Source organism: Lonchura striata, chromosome 3 (assembly GCF_046129695.1).
Source record: "Lonchura striata isolate bLonStr1 chromosome 3, bLonStr1.mat, whole genome shotgun sequence".
Lineage (NCBI taxonomy): Eukaryota > Metazoa > Chordata > Aves > Passeriformes > Estrildidae > Lonchura > Lonchura striata.
This window is the reverse complement of record NC_134605.1, coordinates 95,614,990-95,638,842: the sequence shown is the minus strand read 5'-3', so window position 1 is coordinate 95,638,842 and position 23,853 is coordinate 95,614,990. Positions and strand designations below refer to the sequence as shown.

General features: G+C 37.1%; 1 protein-coding gene across 19 annotated transcripts in view; it reads left to right on the top strand.

Annotated features, from left to right (window-relative positions):
* MYT1L (myelin transcription factor 1 like) overlaps window positions 1-23,853 on the top strand; it is a 305,006-nt gene that overhangs the window by 155,166 nt on the left and 125,987 nt on the right. For all 19 annotated transcript variants that reach the window (XM_077782400.1, XM_021551206.3, XM_021551208.3 and 16 more), the window contains 3 exons: window positions 22,506-22,560; window positions 22,743-22,776; window positions 23,075-23,137. In XM_077782400.1, the coding sequence (XP_077638526.1) occupies window positions 22,506-22,560; window positions 22,743-22,776; window positions 23,075-23,137 (152 nt within the window). The remainder of the gene's footprint in view (window positions 1-22,505; window positions 22,561-22,742; window positions 22,777-23,074; window positions 23,138-23,853) is intronic.

Sequence of the window (23,853 nt, the reverse complement as noted above, 5' to 3'; positions counted from 1 at the left end):
CATGTACATGTCAGTGTAATACACGCCTAAGCCATCTGGTATCTTTCCTTGCAAATGTTCACACAGAAAATTGACTGTGAGTAAGGTTCTGAACCTGCCTGTCCAAATGGTCCATATTTGTTTGATTTTTCTAGCAAATGCATAGATCCTATTAGTGAGACTGATCCAACATATTTCCATGTGTCAGCTGTACCTGCTGCAAGTGTCATTCTGTTCAGTGATAACAGGACTTGCATCCTAAAATAGAGAGAAAACAAGAACATCAGGTCCTTTTGAGGATCTGAATTGCTTTTTGTACCATCTGCTGACCAATGCTTTGAAAGAAAGAAAGTCTGTGTCTGGATTGACACCTTCCTTCTTTCTAAGCCAATAAAAGATCGGCCTGTTAAAGAGCCCAGACATGCCATGTTTGCAAGAGAAGCTTATTAGAACGTAAAATGTCACTAGTATCATATGTTTGCAACTCATTGCAGTATACAGAAACTGATGCAGGTATTCTTTTAGTGTATTTGTTACATTTAATTATTCTTTGAAATGGCTTAATTTAACTGTGCAATAAAACTATTTTATTTTTATTTTAACTGTGATACAGAAAATGCAGAACAAGTTACCGAATGGAAGAAAACGATGTGGAGAGAAGTGATGCTTGACTTCCTTCTTTTATTGTTACATATACTTTGGAAAGATCTTTTAAATATATTGCTGTTTGGATATTTTTTTCATTAGTAGGTATGTAGCCAATTGTAGGAGTTAGAAGATACAATCCAGGACCCAGTTTAATTATCATTATGAGGTCTAGAAATTATTGCATTGCTAGGAGTGTTTGGGGTGAAGCAGTTCCTTTCTCTGAAACATCTGATGTTTGCTAAAGAGTAGTACAATTTTAGATGGATTGGTTAGCTATACATTGACATGTCATCCATTGCTTTTTTCATGCACAATTCATTGCACCTGAAATCACCCATTATTAAATTCCATTTTATATTATCCAATAGGGCATTGTCAATCACTCAGAGAAAGGTAATTTTACATGTTAGTCTAATAACATCTCTCTTGCATAACACATTAATTTTAATTGCAAACATTTCATTAAAGCAATATTTACTTGGTGCTAATTCCCCTGTATTCAGTATAACACTGACACAATGAGCTCTTTTTGTAACTGCATGGAAATTCTCCTCTGTTCTAACCTTAAATACATTCAGCTGTATTGAATTACTGTGGAATTCTGCCTAGAGCCTGTAGTCACTGCCTACCTAACCTCATAGACAAAGGTCCAGTGCTGAATCAGCTCACCTTTGTGGTTTCACAGTCCCAATATGCACTTGATACTGGGACAGACCATGGCTGTTTTTCACTTTTGTTGGCTTATGAAACATTCTATTGTTCAACTGGAGCACAGCCACAGCAGTATTGCTGTGTGAAATTTTGCTGTTCCTGTTATAGAGACCAATTTTGGAGGCAGTCACACAGTCACCATTGAAAAATCTTCCTTTGGGGGCTTTGTGGGTCTCTTATTGTTTAGGTAGGTTGGAGCTCAGGAAGAAATAATTTCACTGATCTCAGAGTGACCATGCTAAGAGGTGAGCTAAGGAGCTATCTCTGCCTCTGCAATCTACTGTACCATACTTGTTTTCTTTGTCGTTTGTGACACAAAATGCCTGATGCTAGCTGAGCCAATATGTATCTACTGATCAGCAAGGACAGCTGTAGCAAAATTAGTGGAAGGGATTTGTGTTTTTATAACTTAGTGTTGGGCTATTTGAATTCACTTCTGTTTCTTCCCTTGTGCCTTGGATATCATCTACGCAGAATTTGCAGTTTCCCTGTAACTGTAGACAGGAGAAGGAAATGGTCATGTGCATGTGCACTGTTCTCATAGGACAGACCCATTAGACCTATGTGGTGTGCCAGTGTGGCATGATGCTGCAATGGTGTTCATCTTATGACCCAGAAAAATCATAACTGTGTTAGTATGACTGAGCAAAGGCTAATTATCCCTTCCTTTGATTACTGTTAGTCTGAGTGCCCTAAAGTGCCTGTGATTACTGTACCACCTTTTGTGCCAAAGCTGGCTCATCTGATGCTGTCTGGGAGGAGGGAGTTGGGGACTTCTTGCAGCAATTTATTGTACAGTGTAGGCATATGCTTGTCTTCACACACATTTTATTCTCTTCCACTAGAGGCAAAGACATCCTTTAAAATGTTTCTAACAATTTTCCCTTGTATTCTTATCTCTCAGCCATATCTATCTGCTGTAATCTGTCAGCGTCCTATGCCTAGTACTGCCTTTCTTATCTGCCTGAGAGGCCTTTCATCCCACTTCTGCTTTTAGCTTCTCCTTGCCAAGTACATGGGCTGTCCTTCTAGCTACTGGTTCTAGACCCCTTCTTCAGTTGCATCATGGACTGTGCCTGGCTCTACTTGTGTACCTCTGGAGAGCTACTGAGCATTTTGACATTTCATGCTATTTATTTCCTGTCATAAATCCATCACCTTTGTCTTTTCATCTGGTTTACATTTAATTTCTTTTGCTAAAGACACGAGAGGAAAGGTGATAAGTGCTGAGGGCATGAGGGGTAGAGTCACAGCACTGACCTCCCACCTGTTCCCCTGCTGTGAGAGAGGTGAAAATGAAGAGAGAAAGTAGTTTGGGCTGGTTGCCAGCAGAAGCAGGTGACAGCAGCTGCATTGCAAGGGAGTCAGAGAGCAGGGCAAAAAGCCAGAGCCTAAGTGTAAATGCTAGAGTTTAGGCAAACATTCATGCATAGACTCATCAAAACCCCAATCAAATCAACATAAAATGTGTATATATTTTCATGCTGTGAGAGTCACATATTCCATAATTCCCCTGATCGTGCATGGAAACCCTTGCACTTCTTCCATTCTCCCTGTCCCCTGATCTATTCTCACCTTACTCTTGTACCTGAAGGCATTTTGTCTGCAGTTTCACTGGCCTGTGTGCTCTATGTGTACTTCTAGTCTGTTTAGAAATTCACAGAAAATGAGCTCAGAATTACTATGTGGCCATCCTTTATCCAGTCTGCAGAATAAAATGAGATTTTTTAGAAAATCATGTGAAAGGAACACTTAAAAATAACATGTGTTGGAATGTGTGAATGCCTGGTCATTGAGCATATTTTGACTAATGAAAAATGATTTTTTCATGTAGATTTTACAAAGAAATATAAATGTTGAAGACAATAATTAATACTTCAGCTACAAGTGTCTAAATAATCTGACATGATTACTCTTGTAGGCTCAATTTGCTGTTCTGTATCATCATTTATTGTAGCATAGAAAGGTTATAGGCATGTGATTGGTGAAGACAGATATAAAAACTTATTAATAATTGTATTTATAAAATGGGTAAAACAAAGCATGTTTATCTTTTCATCAAAGTATAGCTTGAATATTTAAGGGAATTTTCAGAAGTATATTTCCAAGCAAGCTGGAGATGCAATGAAAATGTGCCTGCCTTCTGCATGGCTCATTGCTTTTTCACAGGAAAATTCCACATCACCCTTAGCCTGCGAGTGCACAGATGTATCTTACAATTAATAAATTTTGTCTGCTAGTGAACTAAGGATAAACGCCATGGCACAAAACCTAGAATAGCCACAGCAGTGATATCACCTGCTACTACCATGAAACAAGGCATCACCCCTTCCACTCCTTTCAGTCCCTTCTTTGCTCTGAAATTATTTTGTCTTACATTACATGCTTTAACTCCAGAGAAAATTAGTTTTCATTTCTCTCATGTCTCCGTCTTTCTTGTAGGCCCCCTTTAGGTACTGGAAGGCTGCCCTGAAGCCTTTTCTTCTCCAGGCCCAACCACCCCAACTCTCTCAGCTTGGAGAGAGATATTCCAGCTCTATAATAATTTCAAGATAGAATTAGACCATGTTTAGCCTTTAATCCAGATAATTAAGGGTGCTGGAGAGCAATTAGTTTTGGGAAATTGTTGTGGATAAAGGAGCACCAGATTGTGGCAAAGCAGCCGGTAGTAATTCTGTTGAACCTTAGGTGGGAATTGCAGATGCTCTTTTATAGCAGCATGTAGCTGTAGGTATGTAACTATTCCTAGGGCATCTACATGTATGAGTGCTGAGAGAGACTTTCATTTTGTTGTTTTTCAATGGCAACTTCAAGGTAAACCCGTACTAATTCAGGAACTTTATGTCAACCTAACTGTGTGGAAAGAAATATTCTCCATCTCTAAAATATACTCTGATAAGATGTGACATTGTTTTTCAGCACTGAAGCAATTTAAGGGAGTATTTGTGCATAGCTGTTCCTGGCTACTGATTTGTGCCCCTGTGCTCCCATTTGTCATCCCCTTAGTTATGGCAATACAGGTAAGTGGTGCTTATCTGTAAACCAAATCCACCAAAAGAGGAATAGCTTCAGTGACTGGGTTTACAGCCTAGCAACACAAATTGCTATTTTTCAAAATGCCTTATGGGCATAGAAATGTGAAGTTAGATCAGGAAATCGACTTTTTAAACCTGTTTTGCTGCTAATTATTCAGGAAAAGATCCTGGCCTTCCTGTCCCAGTCTTCTCTAGTTTCAGAGGTGCTGTGTCCTGATCATGTGCAGTTATGAAGTTCAATAGGTTTGGTTGAGCCATCAGTAAATCATTAATCCATTCTCAAGTAAAATGTTAGTAAGGCACCACTGTTGGTTAGAAGATGCTCAGAGCTAAGTATGATGCTCTTGACACACTGAATAATGTGTTTCATATGAATGTGCAATTTGGTAACCACATTTCATACAGGCACAGGTAAGATAACTTGCTACCTCTTGTTGATTCTTGCTTGAGAATGGCTTAGCAGTAACTGAAACACTTTGAGAAGATAATATGTTTAGCCTGTTGTTTAAGTTCTTAGGAAATACTGTTGACAATGGTTACTTGGAGTTGTTTTGTTCTCTTATGACCTATAGGAAGGAAATATACGCCTGGGTGAATGACTGTGCAAATGCAGTGATACTGAGGCACAGGTCTGCTTTGTTCCCAGAGGAGGCTGTGCTTCCAAAAGTTTGGTGAGCCAGCCTACAGTTCAGCCTATGCTTTGTTCATCTTTCCATAGGGAAGTTAGATACTTTTCGAGGCCCTGTGATCAATCACGACTGACATTCAACACTTGTGAGGTGTATTTTTCCTCATAAAGGATGTGGGGGGAGGTTTGTCCTCTTTCTGGCAACTCTTTAATCACCATCACTTTTTCTTTCTCTTCTCTTGGTCTGAAAGTTTTTGTTTGCTTCTTAATAGACTGTATCACTTGGAAAGGATCCAATAATTTGCTATTTCCTGCCATGGCTGACAAACCTAATAAAGAGCAGGAGATACCACTCTCTTCAGTCTCTCTGCTGGGCTTAGCATATTGTTCTGTATACTCCAAGACTTCCCATTGAAAAGTAGTCCAAACATTTTTCAAGCACCTCAAACATTGTGTCTGTCTGATCAGAAAAAGATAGTGTGCAAAGTCCAGCAGTGAGCCTGATACAATTGCAGGGAAATCAACAAATATAGTATCAAAGACTTGTTGCCATGTAAGAGAGCCTACTAAAACTTGCTAAAGTTTTTTGGTCTTTCTCCCCTCATCTGAGGAAGTTTAAGAACTATGCTGGTTCTCTTTTCAAAACAATTCATTAGCAAAAACAAAAATCATTTATGTGTCCATATCTACAATTACATGAATCTTAGATATAATAGCAAATAGGGAAGAACCACATGACCCTGTAATTTTCATCTGAAAAGGCAAAAGAATTGTCAGGAATCCTCAACATCCAAATAGAGGCATGGTGTTGCTGCACTGTAAGTTCTCTATAAATGGTCTGTCATTTGTGAAACCAAGGCTTGCCGAGCAGTTGATAGGTCTTTGGATATTAGTATTAATAGAATTTTAAAAACACACCTTTTTTTCTTTTTATTTTTTTAATTCACCGTCTGTGTAGTGAAGTCAATAGTAGAAAAATCAGGCTCTGCTTTAAATAGCTATGACTTGCTCAATTAATTAGTTTCAGAACATTATATAGTTCCTGTATGTTGTATCCTGGGCAGCTTCAAAATTATATAAAACCTTATTTTTGCAGAGATTTTGTATCAACTGCATGTGCTCTTTGAGGTGCAGTCGTGGCTGTTTTTTTGACACCCGTGTTATGTGTAGTATTGTATTCTTTGTATTTTTGTTCTTGTGATGACTGCCTCATGTATCAGCTGTTCAGACATCCAGCACCATGGTGTGAGTTGGATAGCCTAGTTATTTTCCCCTTGTGTTGGGATTCCCACTCATTTCCATGGAAACCTGAAAAGCTGGAGGAATAAAGCACAGAAGCAATTGCTGTGTTACAGTATGTGCAGCTTGTGCCTGGGAGTGCCACTGTAGTTGTAGGCCTGGCTGGGCTTCCAGTCTAAACCTGTAAAAGGTTTTAGATTTATTCCTTATTCAAACCTGTTTTATTTTCTTAATGAAGGAATGTGTTCCAAGCACACATTGTTACATACATGTTTTTTAATACTAATAGAATGGGCACATATGCACAGCAGTGCATACTTCAATACGAATGTATATGTTCATACATTGATGCATAAGCATACACAGACACACATGCACGCACATCTCAGACAAAAACACATTCAGAAACAGAGGTATTAAAGTCTGTAAGAAATGTATAACATCCCACTTATCTACACAGTTACTCTAATGGCTGTCACTTTGAAGGATTTTCTTAATCAAAAACAAACAAAAAGATACCTTGTTGAATAGATTGGCAATGCAAGATATATCAATATGACTAAATATAGTTTTTAGTAAAATAACCTAAAATATGTGTACCTCCTTCACAAAAAGTCAGAGATTTAACCATTTTGTTTTGTTCCTGAGCTGCTGGTTCACATGAAATTCTATGAGTGAGTGCAGAAACAACCAGAAGAGGTAACAAAATGGAAGATGAAAAATAATTTAGGAGATAAATGAACATGAAGTCACGGATCAACAAACAAGCTTGATCAGGGCAACCATCCTAAATGTTACTTTCTTTGTGTTTTCTCTGTGTAATTTTTCAATTCTCACTAAAACGACTAGGTAAAATATGAAATTGGTTCTTTGGCTTTCTGCAACCTATACTACTAGTTTTTACTCCTTCCCTTTATGTTGTAGCAGGAATATCTGACTGCACTTTGAAATAATCTGTACTATGGCACACTGCTATTTTTGTTAGCCACAGAGACACAGAAACTGGAATACTATGAATTAATGTGAAAATTTAATTTGGAGATACCAACTGTGATTAAAAGACAGTTCCCCCTTCATATTGGTTATGCTCCAATTCACAACAGGGTGTGATGCATGAAATCAAGAAAGAAGAAAGAACAACAGAGATAGTAGTCTCTAAAACTGCTGTTATAAAAACTATCTGTAGATGTCCTCAGTGATTTCAAATAATGAGGTGTGAAAAAAACTTCTGAAAACACGTATTAAATAAAAATATCTTAGTCTACATCTAAAGTCCTGTACCTTTAATTTCCTACTGCTTAGTTTTCAGCACTAGGAGCTATCTCAGCAATAGCAAACACAAGGTTCTAGGACTTAGATGGAGTTTAAGGTTTATGGCTGCATACTGTCGGTAGTCAGCTAATTCCATAACCATACTATTGTAGATCAGCTTTGAAGAACTTTATAAGAGGGGATTGGAGATTTTATAGGAAGACTCTTCATCTGTGTCTTAAGCATGAAAAAAAACCTCTCAGAAAAATAATATTAGATTATTTTCTGAATTATGCTATTTGTAACATCAGTTGCACATAAATGTAATTTTTCATTTGAAAAAATAATCTTGTAGGTGTTTGGTTGCAAAGAAAAGCTTGAGTACTTTAACATAAATTGCTGATAGCCATAAAGCAAAACAGAGGAATAGAAACGTAGGTATTTAAAATCTTGTAGTGCTAAAAGCAGTCATTGGAGGAAGCTGAAACATGCTTTCTGAAGGTTGGGAATGGAAGTGCTGGTGGTGGAAATTCATGTAAGGTTCTAGAGATAGTTACTGTAGATTTCAATTCTTTAAGCACTGGAAGGTGCTTTAAGGTCTCCCTAGAGCTGCCTTTTCTCCAGGCTGAACAGCCCCAGCTCTCTCAGCCCCTCTTCATAGGAGAGGTTCTCCACTCCCCTGATCATCTTCATGGCCCTCCTCTGGATTCCTTCAACTGATCCATGTGCTTGTTTTGGGGACCCCAGAGTTGGACACGCTCAAGCTCTAATCTAGAGTTTTGCTCTTTTTTTTGGCTTTCTTCTCTGTTTGCAGAGAACGGTTGAATGTTTTCAAGTAAAGTACATAATGGGTGTGCATTCCCTACCTTTACTCATTGGTGCTAGGTAGTTGTTAGGCTGAGTATTCCTGCTGGGCTTTGAGAACATGAGTGTACGTGAATATTAGTTGTATTGCTTGTAGTGTTGCAGTGCATATGGACTGCAATCACAATCCAGAACTTTATTTTCCCAAGTGCTGTACAAACATATGCCTTGCCCAGAAGATTTACAGTATAAACAGATAAATATGTTTCAGTTTTTACGTCAGTGGGACATGACATGAGGATCTTCCTATTATATTTCACAGTAGGCCAGTGTGGTCTAACATACAGGGCAATCATGCATGACTCTCAGCACACTGATGTGGTCTATCTTTTTATTTTACTGGGTAGAGACATATTTTCAGATATTTTAACTCTTTCTATATAATACTGGCATGTGATACCTGCATCATGTATCAATTCTTTAGGATGTGCAATTCAGAGGAATGATCTTGCACCTTTATAATATGTGGTGCTAATTATTTTGATAAATCTTCAAACAATTTTAATCTGTTTTTTATTCTGAAGGTCTTTTGTAGACATGCCAGCCACTAGTTTATGCAAAAAGTTTTCAAAACTTTCTAAAAATCTCAATAATTAGAAGCACTGAGTCTTTTTCTGTTACAAATTTTATAAGGACAGATTCTCATCCTGTTGCTGGCACTGTTCCTTTCCCATAGGTGGTAAGAACAGGCAGAACTTTGGACATCCTATTTCAATGTCTTTGGGAGCCAGAATGCTTTTTCTGCATAAATGGCTTTCTTTGCATTTGCCAAAAAAGATTCTCTCACCCAGACAGAATAATAACTATATTAAAAGTATATTGCCTCCTCATAAATGCTGCCTCAGATCCTAAATTTCATGTTAATCTGAAATTCGGGAAGAAAAGAAGCCTGAGAAGTGGGGAAGCACCTGCACTTTACAACATTGTCTTTGTCCTGCATCAGATCAACTCTTTCAGAGTGTATGTAAAATAATGCACATACCTACTTCCACAAATCTTCTTAGGTTTATCTCTGTTACTCAAGGATGAAAGGGACCTCTTTTTATGCAGAATTCACTTCAGTTCTTTCACCTAGTTGTCAAAACAGAACCTAATGATGCAGTTTCCCATCTTTACAACATGAATCAAGGAGATAAAGTCTTTGCACCACTGGTCCTGTGTGGATGGTGGTATAACAAGAGAGTATGTCACAAAATTGACATTAAGGATGCAGAAATGTAATTTTGAAAGTCTTAGTTTTCATTCTTTTATCCTCATAGCATATAAACTTGAACAGACTTAATCAGATTCTTCCTTATTGTTATTTGAGTAACTGTATTAACTTAAGTCAGAAAGCAAACTTTAACAGAGGGCAGAATATGGATTGTTCTACCAATTTGGTCTTGTTTGACCACTTTGAATTATTTATCAAAAGTTCTTTCTAGATCTTGAAACCAGTACTGACAACATAAGAATCTGAAGCGGGAAATCTCTTGTGCCTTGTTAAGAATAAATGTGCTTTTCAATTTGCTTAAAAATGTTCCATATTTATAATAATAGAATTTACAGGTGCTTTGATGTCAGAGTGACAAGAAATGAAATAAATTTGAAAAATATAATAAATGGATATTAATAAATTAAAATAAAATCACTTTCTGGCTGTCCATTCCAGGAGTTAAAGGGGCACTCTTTATGCCAGCTTAATTGCATTCTAAAACTCATGCAATCATCCAAATTGCTAACTGTGCTGGTAATAACAGGCCTACCTTAATGTAGCACTTTTTCAGGCCTTGTATGGGCCACTAAGTCTCAGTGCAATAGTTATCACTACATATGTCGTCATCTCTGTCCTAGGAAGATATCTGGGGTTTACAGTACACTATGCTACAAAATCCTCTCCACTTGGGATGTGTTTCTTATTTATTTTCTTTCCTTTTTTTTTCTTTTATCCAAGAAATTGCTATAAACAAGTTTTAAGCAGAAAATTACCAATTAATATTCATTATTCTTGTAGTCTCTTCTTTATGTTTTGAGTATTGTGTTGTATAGTTTTAGTGTTAAAACTATTCAAGTTATTGAATAGCTGGAGTAGGTACTCTTGTTTTATGCAAAAACTGCAATAATCTGTGATCCTGTGTAATTTATACTAATTATGTTAGAAAGGCCATGATTGATATTTTGCTTTCCTGTCTTCTAATAGCTGTAAGCCATTTATGACATACACTTTGAAAAGCATATTGGCCTGTACACTAATAGCAGCAAATACTCCTGATACCACAGAGTTCTGAAATACTATTCTCGCCATTGCTGTGATTAGACAAAACCTAAAGCCACAAAGGAGGTTTCATTATTGTGGAGTAGTGAATGGGGAAGAAAGGATGCTGATCTCTTCACTTAATAGTGACAGCAATTAGCTAGTTTCAACAGACTAAGGGGTTTTTTTTAACTATCTTGTTTTCAGTATGCAGACTGTTAGTTTACTAAACTGCAAAGGCCTACATAGTTTTCTTTTGTAATTAAAAAGAAGATATAATTAATAAATATCCTTTTCTGTATCTGAAATACTTGTCTTTTGCATGGTACATATCAACTGCAGTTAGCTTATGTTTAATTATCTTTAATCAAAACCTTAAACACAAGTTCCATCCTTTTAATAATACTTATGTCATGTGGTGCTTTGGTCTGTTTTGTTCAAAAATGGTTATAGGTGTTTTCAGTAATTGTTAGTCTGATTCAGTGCAAGTGAAAATATTACTGTTTTCTACACTGGAAGCAATACTAGATCCACATACCTTAGCATGTATATTAGTTGTGATATGTTTTTGAGTTTGGGATTCTAGAAATGAGATTTTAAAATCTGGTATCCTAGATTTTTAAGAACACAAATTGCATATGTGTATGTTATGGCATACTTATACTCACTAATATCAATTTGTGAATGTAGTGACTGCCTTATATAAAAGCTTGTTGAGAGCATTTTATGTAGTAAAATACCTGTGTATGCTTCTCAGTATGACTACTAAAATATGTTTAAATTGCTTGTCCTATTTTCTTCTTGTATTCAGAAAAATACGAATTTTTATACATTCCTTATTTAAAGGGTGAATAAGTCAAAGATAAACCAACAGTCTCCTCAGTTCATTACACACTTAGATAACATAGGTAAGTTTGGGCGGGTGAAACCTGATCCAGCTTGAAACAAATTCACAAGATGCACATGCCAACATTGTATTTTTACTTCAGAAACCCCTCCTTGAGGGATGGCAGTGTGAACCTGTGGCAGATTTGGAAGTGAAATTTGCTAAACAAAGTATGAAAGCTGAAGCCTTTCCTTTCCCTTCTTATTTTCCATAATGATTTTTTGGTTTACAGCTTTTAAGAGCTGTAACTCTTACAACTCTGCTTCTGGCTGAACTGTGGGAACAAGTCAGTGACTTTATCTTTGTGCAGAGCCGTGTGCTTTTTTCCAAGCAGTTTGCCAGGTGCAGCTCTGGGAGGTTGTTCCCCATCAGAGGGCCTTTAGGCCTGACCTAAATGTGGGTGATTCAAAGCAACAAAGAGGTTGAAACACAGCATGATCGTGATTACAGTCATTAGAACATTCAAAGATAAAGCTAAAACTCTAAAGAGTTACGACCACTTTGACCTGAATTTCACTGAATGTACTTTGGCTTTTTGTCGTCTGGTGACATTCTGCATATGGTGATAGGTAGTACACTGCATACTCCTCAGTATCGGTGCAGGCCCCATATTTCACTTGTTCTTTAGTCTCTTAGGATTTTAATGAAAATTCAAAGATGTGTAGTGTGAATACATTGAATGACAGTTACAGAAAAGACTCCTACAGCCCTTCCTTGGTAGATACTTTCCGCTAATAAAATTGGTGCTTCAATAAACATAGATGCAAAAATATTAGACAAGTAGAAATATGAAAACCTTCATTAGGTTGCTGTGCTCAAAAGACCATTGTATATACTTTTAAGATGTATATTAACTAAAGGTGTTTCTCAGTTCTGGTGCTTCTCCAGAACATAGGCTTCCATGAAATTAGGCTTTGATGTTAAGTCCTAGGAGTTAAATGCAAACCTGTCTTTTGGAGCGCATTATGCCTCAGCACTTGCACATGAACAGTGTGTGTGAGAGCAAGGTACACACGTGGGCCAAGGGCTGAAGCAGACTGTTTTATAGAGACTTAGCCTGCCTGTCATGCCTTCCCTAACAGAGTGGGTTTTAAGCCTAGCAGTGGAAGCGTAGAACATTGTGTGTTATGTATGACCCCCATGTCTGTGAAATCCAGCTCTGTATTTCAGTAAGTCTTATTGGCTTCCTGATTTCTAAAATTTAATATTTTATTACATTTTTACTTTTAAAGCAATGTTACAATTTTCTTCCACAATACTATGACAAATCTAGGTCTGCCATAAGCTAAATTATTTTTGTCTTTGTTGTCGTACAAAATATAACAAATTGCTACATTTCAAATTTAGAATTAGAAAAATAACCTTTCTTATGCCTTATATCTGTCATTTTTGAACACACTGTGTTCGGGGGCAGGATTTTAGAGGAAAACAAATCATGCCAGATTCAACAACTTGAAGAGAAGCAAGGCTGCTGCTGATCCCTGTCCCTGAGTTCCACCAGGAGCAAGGCGGAAGATTCATTTGCAGCAAGCACACAAAGCACTGTGTGTGCGTATACATAAATACATGATTGCATAGCTGCTCACACAGATTCTAGAGGGACACTCAGAGAACTCATGTGAACACAAACATATGCACACAACCACACACCCATCCAGACAGAAGGAGCAAGAAGTCACATCTTTTATATCATTCTAAATGCAACAAAGACTTTTGGATAAAAAATACTATAATGTCTTAATTTTTTATGAATATAACCCCATGCTAGAATTTCTAGAACAAATTCAGTGAATTTGATGCGAATTTTGTTCAGAATCACCAACAATACAGAAAATAATCTTCAAGAAATTTCATTTTATGAAGTTACTAAAGGTTTAAGTTGCTTATCACCCCCACTTGAAAGTAGCATCTTCTAATAGAAATAGACTTCTTCTATTCATGATAAGGAAATTAAAGTTCTTTTAAGAACAAATTATTTATCTTTATTTTTTGTTTGATTCTTACTATACATTTAACATTCAGCTTTAATCTATGCTGCTTCTGAGTGCTTTGCTGACTGTGCTGGAGAAATATGTAGGCCCATTTTTCCTTCTGTTATATTTAATGTTTTATTAGGACGCCTTTGAATCAGAGACTGCTTTCTTTCAATGTCTGCATCTAATGCAAAGAAATGTGAATTCTTGTTTAAGTCTATCTGTATAACCAAAATATGAGTTGTAACAGGAACTTGAAAACCTTTAAGACAGTTCTTTTTTCTTCTCATATGAAAAATACATAATTCCCCTGTCAGAAATGCTTATAAATGCAGGGGGGGATGACGTGGAAATGAACAGGACATAAAGCTCCTGAGACTTCAGTATTGGAAAGTGCTGTCAGCATATGCTGACATTCACCACCCTGACTATTCACAGATCAAGTGGCATGGCACAGGACCACCATCAATGACTGGTTAAAGGATGGTGCAATTTGAGTTGCTCAGATCTATGGATATATTCTGGATGTCTTTTTCCCAATGGAAATTCTGGTTCATGTCCCAAAGCCTATTCACTGAGCATATCCCAAGTATATGGAGCCAGACTGATGAGTCAATATCTGCCCCTAAGAAAGAAGTGCTAAAGATCCACTGTTATTTCTCTGTACACTTTTTTTTCTATACTACTTTCTCATTCCTCATATCTAAGATAAAAAGAAGTAATAAGAGAAAGATACTCAAATGATCTGTGTGCACTTTGGGTCTCTTTCACTCTAATGTGATGCCAGTGAGAAGTACTTGAAAGGGTTCTCTGCTTCCCATCAGGTTACTTCATTTCACTTGAAATGTATTTCCCCACCAAAAAAAAAAAAAAAAAAAAAAAAAAAAAAAGGTGATATATGAGGAACTTGTAAGTTTAACCAGAATTCTGGTTAACCAGCTTATTCTGGCCTGTATTTACAGATTTGGCTGCAGCCTGCACTGTTCATCTGAAAATGGAGGGATTGGATTCCCTTTGTGCATTACAGCAGGAGAATAACTCTTACTGAAAGTTTCAGAACAAGTCCTGAGGATATATTCTCCTATTGTTCTGCAAGAAGAACTCTCCTTGATATTAGCAAAAACTTTGTGTTCATCACAAATGGAAGAGAGCAAAGGATTAAATTGTATTCTAGTCATTAATTTGCCCACGTGCCTATTTGGTCGCTCTGTATTATGTGCCCTCAACTTGTAACTTCTATCTTTGTAGAGTTCCCCCTGGAACTCTGCTCTGGTTGTATGCCGGTATTTTCCTAAGGAGAATATTCAAATACAGTAATTCTTTTATAAAGTTTGTCTTTTCCTGAAAAGGGTGCTCTAAAATATTTGAAGTAAATTTCAGATGTCCATCTGAATGCACCTCGTTTGTGGGGGAAAGAGTCTGAAAGGAGAGGAAATTTGCTTTCCATTTTGCCTAACTTTTCCTTAAACACTCCAATAGCTTCTTAGAGTAACTTTCTATCCTGCAGTTTTGTGTCTCTCTTTTGTCTTGTAGGTCTTAAAATAAGAAACAAGAAACAACCTTAAATGTATTTGGGAGAGTCAGACAGGTTTCTATCAAAATCAAGATCTTGAATTTTACTGTACTCTGTTAATAACAGTAATAGACGATGTTTAATCAAGATGATTGAAATATTAAGAACTAATTTTAAAGAACAGACTATGCAAGTACTGTTATATTCAATACTGACTATGCAATATAGTCATAATGAGACAAAAGAGCACTCTGTCATAAGCCTTGTTAAAACTGAGCTGAATGCCATCAACTACTCTCCTTTCATCCACAAGTACACACATTTTATCCTAGAATGCAATTAATTTACAAAACTATGATCAGTAAGCATAAATTAAGGTTCAGATATTGTTATTGATTTACATTTGGTCTGCTTAGAGGAGAGGAAGACCTGCTAAAGCAGATAGTGTTTTACAACAGAGATATTTGGGGCACATTGAAGTAATTGATAAATGTCCCATTTACCAGATTAAACAATGTCTCACAAAACATATCCAGTTTATAAAAACATATGCAGATTACCAGGAGTCATAACTGAAAAATTAATTTATTTTGGAATATAAAGACATGCTTGAAAAGAAGTTATGTTACAATTTGGATTTGCCTATTATTTTCTGAGGAGAACAATAGAAGAATTTGACTTTCACACAGAAGAAATACCATTTTCTTTAAGTTATAAAAAGAGACACTGAGAAAACTTTGGCTGTTAAAATAATAAATCTTACCTGCAGAAATTTGCATCTTGCATCATAGAGGATGAAAATCTGCCTCTACTGAGTAACATGGAGACACATTTTAAACTGCAATCTTTTAATGTAATAAACTCATTACATTTTCAGGAAGTCATAATATTCTTCTCTGAACATTTTACTTTTATCATGAGTATGTGTAATAGTACTGATTATGGAAAAGCAAGATTTCTAACAATTTAAAAAACATTCTTGATTGACCATAACAATTATGCAGTAATTCAACAGTCATTTCCATATATTTTGGAGGTCACAGATGATTATCTACAGAATCACAGAATCACAGAATGAGTCAAGTTGGAAGGGACCACAGTGGGGAATGTGGTCCAACCTCCCTGCTTAACCAGGGTCACCCTAGGGCACATGGCACAGGATTGTGTTCAGATGGTTCTTGAATATCTTCAGTGAGGGACACTCCACAGCCTCTCTGGGCAATCTGTCCCAGTGCTCAGTCACCTGCACAGTGAAGTTCTTCCTCTTGTTCAGGTGGAACTTCCTGTGCATCAATTTCTCCCCACTGCCACTTGTCCTATTGCTAGGCACCACCAAGAAGAGACTGGAAACATCCTTTGACACCCTCCCTTCAGACACTGACAGCCATTGATGAGGTCCCCTCTCAGTCATCTCTTCTGGAGGCTGAACAGGCCCAGCTCCCTGAGACTCCCTGTGTAAGAGAGATGCTCCAGTCCCTTAATCATTTTTGTTGCCTTCCTCTGGACACTCTCCAGGAGCTCCATGTCTGTCTCATCCTGAGGAGCCCAGAGCTTTCTACAGTATAGACAGTAAATGCTTTGCCTCAGTAAACACTGGATATCTTTTGAGCGTGTCTGAGAATCCTGTTTTTGGATTTGAAGAAAGACAAGTAAGAAAAAAAATTAAGCAAGATGAATTTTGGAAGTCCAGATCTAAGGCCCTTAGCTCTTCTGTAGCTTTCTAGACTTCTGTTACATCATGGCTAGAGAGAAACTATAATAATTCACTAAGAAAGTGTTGTCCCACTTGGAAATTTAGGAGCTTGGGACTGAACCTTGCAGTCACCATGCCTCTAGCTAGAAATACAGATACTTTCAGAATTTTAACTGGAAGAATAATTTTCAGGAGTACTTGCCCTCAAGGGAAGAAAATGCTGAACTACTTCCCCACAAGGGAGCAAAAATCACAATTTGTCCTGGAAGGGAGGCCAAATCTCTTGATTATTTACAGCTGGCAGCCCTGAGAAAGTCCATATGGTAGATGTGCGACTGTATCTAGGGACAGGGAGAGGGTGCTGGTTACAAAACTTTTAGGAGCTCAGGTAGGCTCTGTAGTGAGAGTCAAAGCCTTGAATACTTTAAAAACTTGAAGACTCCAACAGGGTATCCAGCAAGCCAATAGATAAGGTCCTGTTGAAAACTTGCTCTCTGTTCTTAGAAGTTAGTGCTTGTATCTGAATAATTGAGTGATTTTCTGGGAAATTAATGCAGCCTTAAAGGTTGTGCAGCTACAGATGACATCTTGCTCTTCAGCGGCAGCGGCACAGAAGTTGGTTGTGCTCATCTGGTTGTCCAGATCCACTTTGCCGTCACTGACTTGCAGATTGTGATCTTCTGTCTGTCCAGCATGGCCCACAAGTGTTGTTTATACATACAGAGCCTGGAACCATGTTCTTCAGATGGATCAAATCTGACAAATGATGCAGGCCAGTGTATGTAGTTGGCCTGTCTTCAACATAGTTTATCATTCTGTTAATTCCTCTTATTATCTGCATATTTCAGTAGCATATAATCTTCCAGAGTACTGGTGAAGATACTGAATATTGTAGGGGTAAATGTATCCCTGTGGGGTTATATTAGAAAGGATCTTGTTAAGTGTATATTTTTTTCATTTTTACAATTAGCTTTGTATAAAAATAACTTTTATACAAAATAATTTTTTTTGAAAAATAGTTTAATACAGATTTTTTTTTCTGGAGAAATATTTGCTAACTGGGCTAAATATGCTGATTTCATGAAGCACTTATTTTCTTGTCTGAATGCTCAGTAAGAGAAAGCAAAATGTTTTAAAGGTGTCTAAAGATATGATATTCTGGCATAGTTACCTTTACTGACAACTTCTAGAGTATCCTCAAAGAGCAGTATCAAGTATTTTTGATTACAGATTTTCTATGAGGAAGTGTTGACTGCTGCTAATTATGTCATCTTGTATTCGTTATTGCTTTTGTATGACATTACTAAGGGTCATAAGGGTCAGCATCAGAAATATTAATCTAGTGAGCCACACCATTGCCATAACAATTAGTAAAGCTCCATCTTAAAAGTTGCAAGTAAAATTTTTTCAGAATTTTTTTTCAGTTCTCCCTCATTCTTAAATAACAGCAATGTATTGAAGACCAATTAACCTATGTTCATTTTGAGAGGGTAAATGTTGTCTGAGACTTTGATTTTAAAATTACAAATAGTGACAAATATTCCATTAAAAAAAAAATCTTGTTAATTACTGTTACTACATTTTCAAACAATAATAATCATAAAATCTCTTTTATTAAAGAATTTTTCTCTTATGACTATGTAACTTTTCTATTTTTAGCATTTAATGAAATACTTTCACCTGCTCCTAATTGTAGTAATATTATAAGATTTTCTTCTTCTCAGTTTGTCTCATTATTATTTCCAGCTTTCAAATACTGACAATTTAAAAACACCCTGTGTTTATGTGTGTGTGCAGTAGTTACTGCTATAAGATTCTGTACAGTGGGATGTAACAAGTCTTATTGCCTGCATGCAGGTGACCATACAGACATTTTTTTTAGTTTTGCTCAAAAAAATTGTATTTAGTACAGCATCTTGTTATTTATTTGTGAGAGCACTATAATTATTCATGTCTTGTTTCTCTAAATCTTCAGTGACAAGAATGCATATAATGGTGGTACAGAGTTCCTAGATTTACCTCTCCCTGCCCATTGTCCTAAGTAAGGTATATCCAATAATTCAGTTCTTTTAAATTCTGATTCACAGATTTAATTTCTACCTAGACCTCTTTTATCTTTTCCTTCTGGGAATTGACAATCGTAGAATCACAGAATGGACTGGGTTGAAGGGGACCTTAAAGATGATCTAGTTCCAACCCCCATGATTTTGCAGGGAATGGTCCACTAGACCCCGTTGCTCAGAGCTCCATCCAACCTGACCTTAAACACTGATGGGAATGGGTATACACAACTTCTCTGGGCAGCCTCTTCCTCCCAGTGTCTCACCACCTTCATGGAATATCTTCCTGATACCCAATCTAAAGCTATGCTGAGGTTGAAACCATTCTCCCTTAGTTTGTCACTATATACCCTTTGTAAAATGTCCCTCTCCATCTTTCTTGTTGGCCCTGTTCAGGTACTGGAAGGCCACAATTAGGTCATCCTGAAGCCTTCTCTTCTCCAAGCTTAGCAAACCAAATTATTTCAGCCTTTTCTTGTAGGAAAGGTACTCCACATTAATCAGCTTAGATGTTTCTGTTTTCATTTCTAGAGGTTCTCTTTGAAGAAAGGTTAAAATTTTCTTCTCTTCCTACTCCTGATGCCTTTCTCTTTGCTTTAATATGTAATACTAGATGTCAGGCTAAGACTAACTCTAGCCAGCATGTCCTCCATGTCCACAAGTTCTTTTCTGGAACAGAGGCTAAGTAGCAGCTGAGCTGCAGAGCTGTAATTTAGAGGTCATAAATAAAGTAGAACTACAAAGGTTAACTCCTTGTGAGACCAAGGTGCGCATTTCCTTTTCCTGCATGTGAAAGTGATGAGGAAGTCTATGTTTGTGTGAGATTGATGGTCTCGATAGCAGAATTCTGTTCCTGGCCATGGGAGTGCCAAGGGTGCCACTGAGGACTGCAATAGTAAGCTGCCAGATGACTTTACTTTTGCAGAACCAGTGCAAATCTTGCTAGAATTTCAGGAAGTTGATTACTCCCATCATCCAACATGTAATTTATGGAGGAATGAAGGCTGAAGTTTCGACATGACTGACAAAGATCTGTGAGCAAGCATATAAATATTGAGGTAAAGCAAAATTCCATTGACTAAATGTAGGCACCTATCATCATTTGATGTGTCCTAGAACATCCAAGACTCACATTGGCATATATGAGAGGGCATCTAGGTCATGGAGAATGGCAAAGTCAATTTGTGCATTTCTGGAGAAGCAGTAAACTAGGTAGGATACACAACAAAATTTAAAATTGCATTGTGTGCCAGCAGCTTTTATAATGTTTTTATTTCTTTGACCTGCTTCTGGATATAGATTATGTGGATCTTACAGGGGCTTTTCCAGCTTAGTGATTTCTTCTGTGATTGTCAGTATATTTAGAAGTGTACTATACTACCCCCAGTGTTTTTGAAGTGTTTACTTTGGTTTAGAAAGACAGATAAGTCTGTTTTGTAGTTTGTCCCTTATACATTTACACAGACTATCATAAAAACTGGGCCAGCATTTCCAGGTTAAGATCATAATAGTTCTTTCGGCAGGTATTTCAGTATTGACAAATGAGGCTAGATAATGTTTTCCAAACATTTTAAAAACATACTCTTCTAGAGATCAAGTAACTTCACTTCTGGTCTCCTGTCAAGTCCTTACACATTCGAGAGTTATAGAATAATGCAGCTCACTGTTTTCTTATTAGCAAAAGAAAAAGAATATCATCATCTAGTAAGTAATTTTTATATTCCAGAGATGCTGCTATGTACTTTGATATGGCAGCTTTAAAGATTTCAAATGCCTCTCAAGTTGTTGGAGCTAAGAAACTGGCTAGGATGTAAACTCAAGGTGTAGCATAGATACTGTGGGTGGCTTAAGGTTTAAGATTCAGTTTAGGTGCCTGTAGGATATATCTACAGGCATGCCAATGTCTCGTGCAATAGTTGATGGAGAGCTAGACGGTAGAGACAGAGGTGCCTAGAGGCTGATTTTATCCAGCCTGAAGTAGCATCATGCAGCTGATCAGAGGAGCTGGTCCTCAAGCTCCAGTGGCTGTGTTAACCTAGGGGTAAATTCCGTTGTCTAAGCAGAGACAGTTAGTGCCAGAGGATACTGAAACTTCTGCACAGGGTTGTAGATACAACAAAGGATTGGTCTGTGCCGTTCTATACTTTTCTGGACTGTCAGTTGAGGGTTTGATGGAATACCTTGTGGAATCTCAGATAGCATGATTGATTGATGAAGATGGAAGCTTATACTCCAAATCTATCTGCACTCAGCTAAATACTAAATTAATATGAAAATTAAATTCTTAATTTTAAAATTAAACCCACTCAAAGTTATGAAGAAAACTGATCTGAAGCCCCCTAAAAGTGGCTGGTGCTCCATTAGCTTTTATAATATCAGTATATTTTAAATTCTCTCTTTAGTGTGGAATATAGCACCCTACCAGGAATCAGATGATGACTGCTGAGAACAGAACTACATCAGTAGCACAGAATTTTGTGAGAGTGACACTTTCTTTTTTACCAAATCTCTGTCACCTACAAATTTTGTTGAGGTGATTCTCTTCTCCTGCTGTTACATGTTGAGGGAGCTCTTTGAAAATGCTCCTTGATTTCTTCTTTCCTAGTTGCTTCCCCAATTGTATGTGTTAAGGTACTGACCAAAGAAAGTTAGGTGATTAAAGGGTTAGCTGCAAGTCACTTGTAGCCTTTTCCATGTTTTTGCATGAGATATATGACATTCTTACCAGGTATCAGTCCAAGGATATTGCTATAAAGGAGGTGATGGATTTTTTTCCCCTGGGGGAACTAGAGCTCCATGGTCTATTTCTGTGCTTCCTGACCTTTACAGTATCATCACTATGTATGAACCACTGTAGATCCATCTTGCCATCTTGTTCTTCTACAGCCAAAGGAGCTGGTGATACAGATACTGCATATATTTTCCCTGACTCAGTCTCTCAACATAGTTCAGTGTGATTTGCTTCTGTTGAATAAAATCCTGAACTCTAGCTAGCCTATTTAGTTTACCTTTTAAAATATGGTGACAATTGTGTATGTAAAAACAGAAAAAATTATGTGGCTCTACATTAATTACTGTAGGTCAGTGATGGTGATACTTTCAAAGATCTAATCTGCAGCCTTGCCCCTGTCCCGTAAACATGTAAGATTTCTATGTATTTATTACTGCACAGAAAGCTACACTGGATTGGCAAGCTATTTATGTTTGCAAAATGAAGATAAATATCTAGTCATGTAGCAAGTGGCCCATTCCTGAAACTTGAGAAACACTAAACAATGAAACATGCTGGCAAAGATTGTAATGCTATATTAAATAACATGAAATATTTGAAGGTCTAATTGTGAATCTTCATCTCCTTTTCAGTCATTATTCCTTCCTCTCTTTCCCACTGTAAAGGGTTTGGTTAGAAAACAACCTGTGGTGTGTGACCCTTTGACTTTAGTTTTAAATTATATAGAAATCTATTGAATCCTTGTTTTGGAATATATGGGAGTAATGAAGGGTTTATGTCAGAAATATCCCCTTGAAAAGAGGAAGCAGCACTTAGTTGCACACAATTTGCTATGACAGCAGGGCACAGAAACTGACTGTTTAAAGCAGAAATTACCGCATTTTCTGTTTTTACATGAACACAAAGATCCTAAAAATCCCCTGTAAGGAGAACTTTCCCTTGCAGGATAAAATGGAATTAAAATAGTGTCAATAAATTGTGTGAGAGACTGTATCAGTCTGTGCATTGATAGTCTGTGCATGCAGGATAAGAACATTGACTGCCTGCTAATCTATTCCCAGATGGAGGTGGATGCAGACGAGAAGCGCCATCGCACACGCTCCAAAGGTGTTCGAGGTATGTCTCTTGCTTCAGTAAATCACTCAAGGCCCCTGCTCAGGGTGACCTTCATCCTCCAGAATCTCTTTGCACAATTCATTCTGACCCTTGCTTTTACACAACCTTTCTGGTAATTTTCTGTAGAAGAGGGGTACTTGTAATAGATGATAAATTTTTATATGTTTTCCATCTCTCTGCAGTTCCCGTGGAACCAGCCATACAAGAGCTGTTCAGGTTAGTGCTCTGAGTGTAAAATGTATCCCCATTAGCAATTTAGAAAATTCATGCCTTTTAATGGGTATAATGCACTTTCAAGTTCATTGGTGGTTTGCTCATGCCCTGCTGCACTGATGAAATTAATTCCCTCGAGACTTGCTAATAAAAAGCATCCCCTCTTTTTTTTTTCCCTTCAGTTATTTGATTTCTCTTTCTGTGTTGGTTGCCCTCCATCTCTGTAATACTTACTGCCTGCTTTTAGTATAATCTTTCTGCAGCACACCAACACCTATATAATTAATTCTCTCTTTTGCAGCTGTCCCACGCCTGGCTGCGATGGCAGTGGTCATGTTAGTGGCAAATATGCAAGACACAGAAGGTAATATCTGTATATTTTTCATAATTTAGTGAAGAGATTTGGTAAACAAGTTATCTGGCATGACCTTGATAAACCAAATGATGATAAAAATTAGCAGTTACATATTCTAGAAGCCACTTAGAGTCAGGGTTATTTTTTCTTTCTGAATGTCATAAAATTTATCTCACATTTTTGCTGAGGAGACTTGCTCTCATTGTTAGACTTCTCTCAATTTTTGCATACAGTTCTCTTAGATGTTGTAAATTAAGATTTGGCCCCACTTACCTGTTGGTGCTTGTGTTCATGTTATTTAATGTGTTTCATAGCTGAATGAAAAAGAGTTTCTGAGTATTTTAAGTTCAATGATCATGTTAGGCTCAAAGGTCAAAGCTTAAGGCAAATCAAAAATAATCAGACTTCAGGGTTCAAATATTATACTGTATATAAATACCTTTACTTCAGTTTCTAGACTATGAAATATGGAGACATCTCCTTTAAAAAAAACTTCCAGCTGTTTATGGTTAATAGTATACAAAGTAGCATATGTTACACATAGTGCATGTGCTTCAAATTAATTTTTACCTCAGTCTTTACATTTCTGTGTCTGCAAGGTCAATGTTCAATAGTGTTGTACATCTGCCTAAACACCATTCCTCTCCTGAATCATTTGTCCATAAATTTTTGTGCAATATTTTTAAAATTTAACAGCTCTAGAATACATGTATTTTTCTCTCATT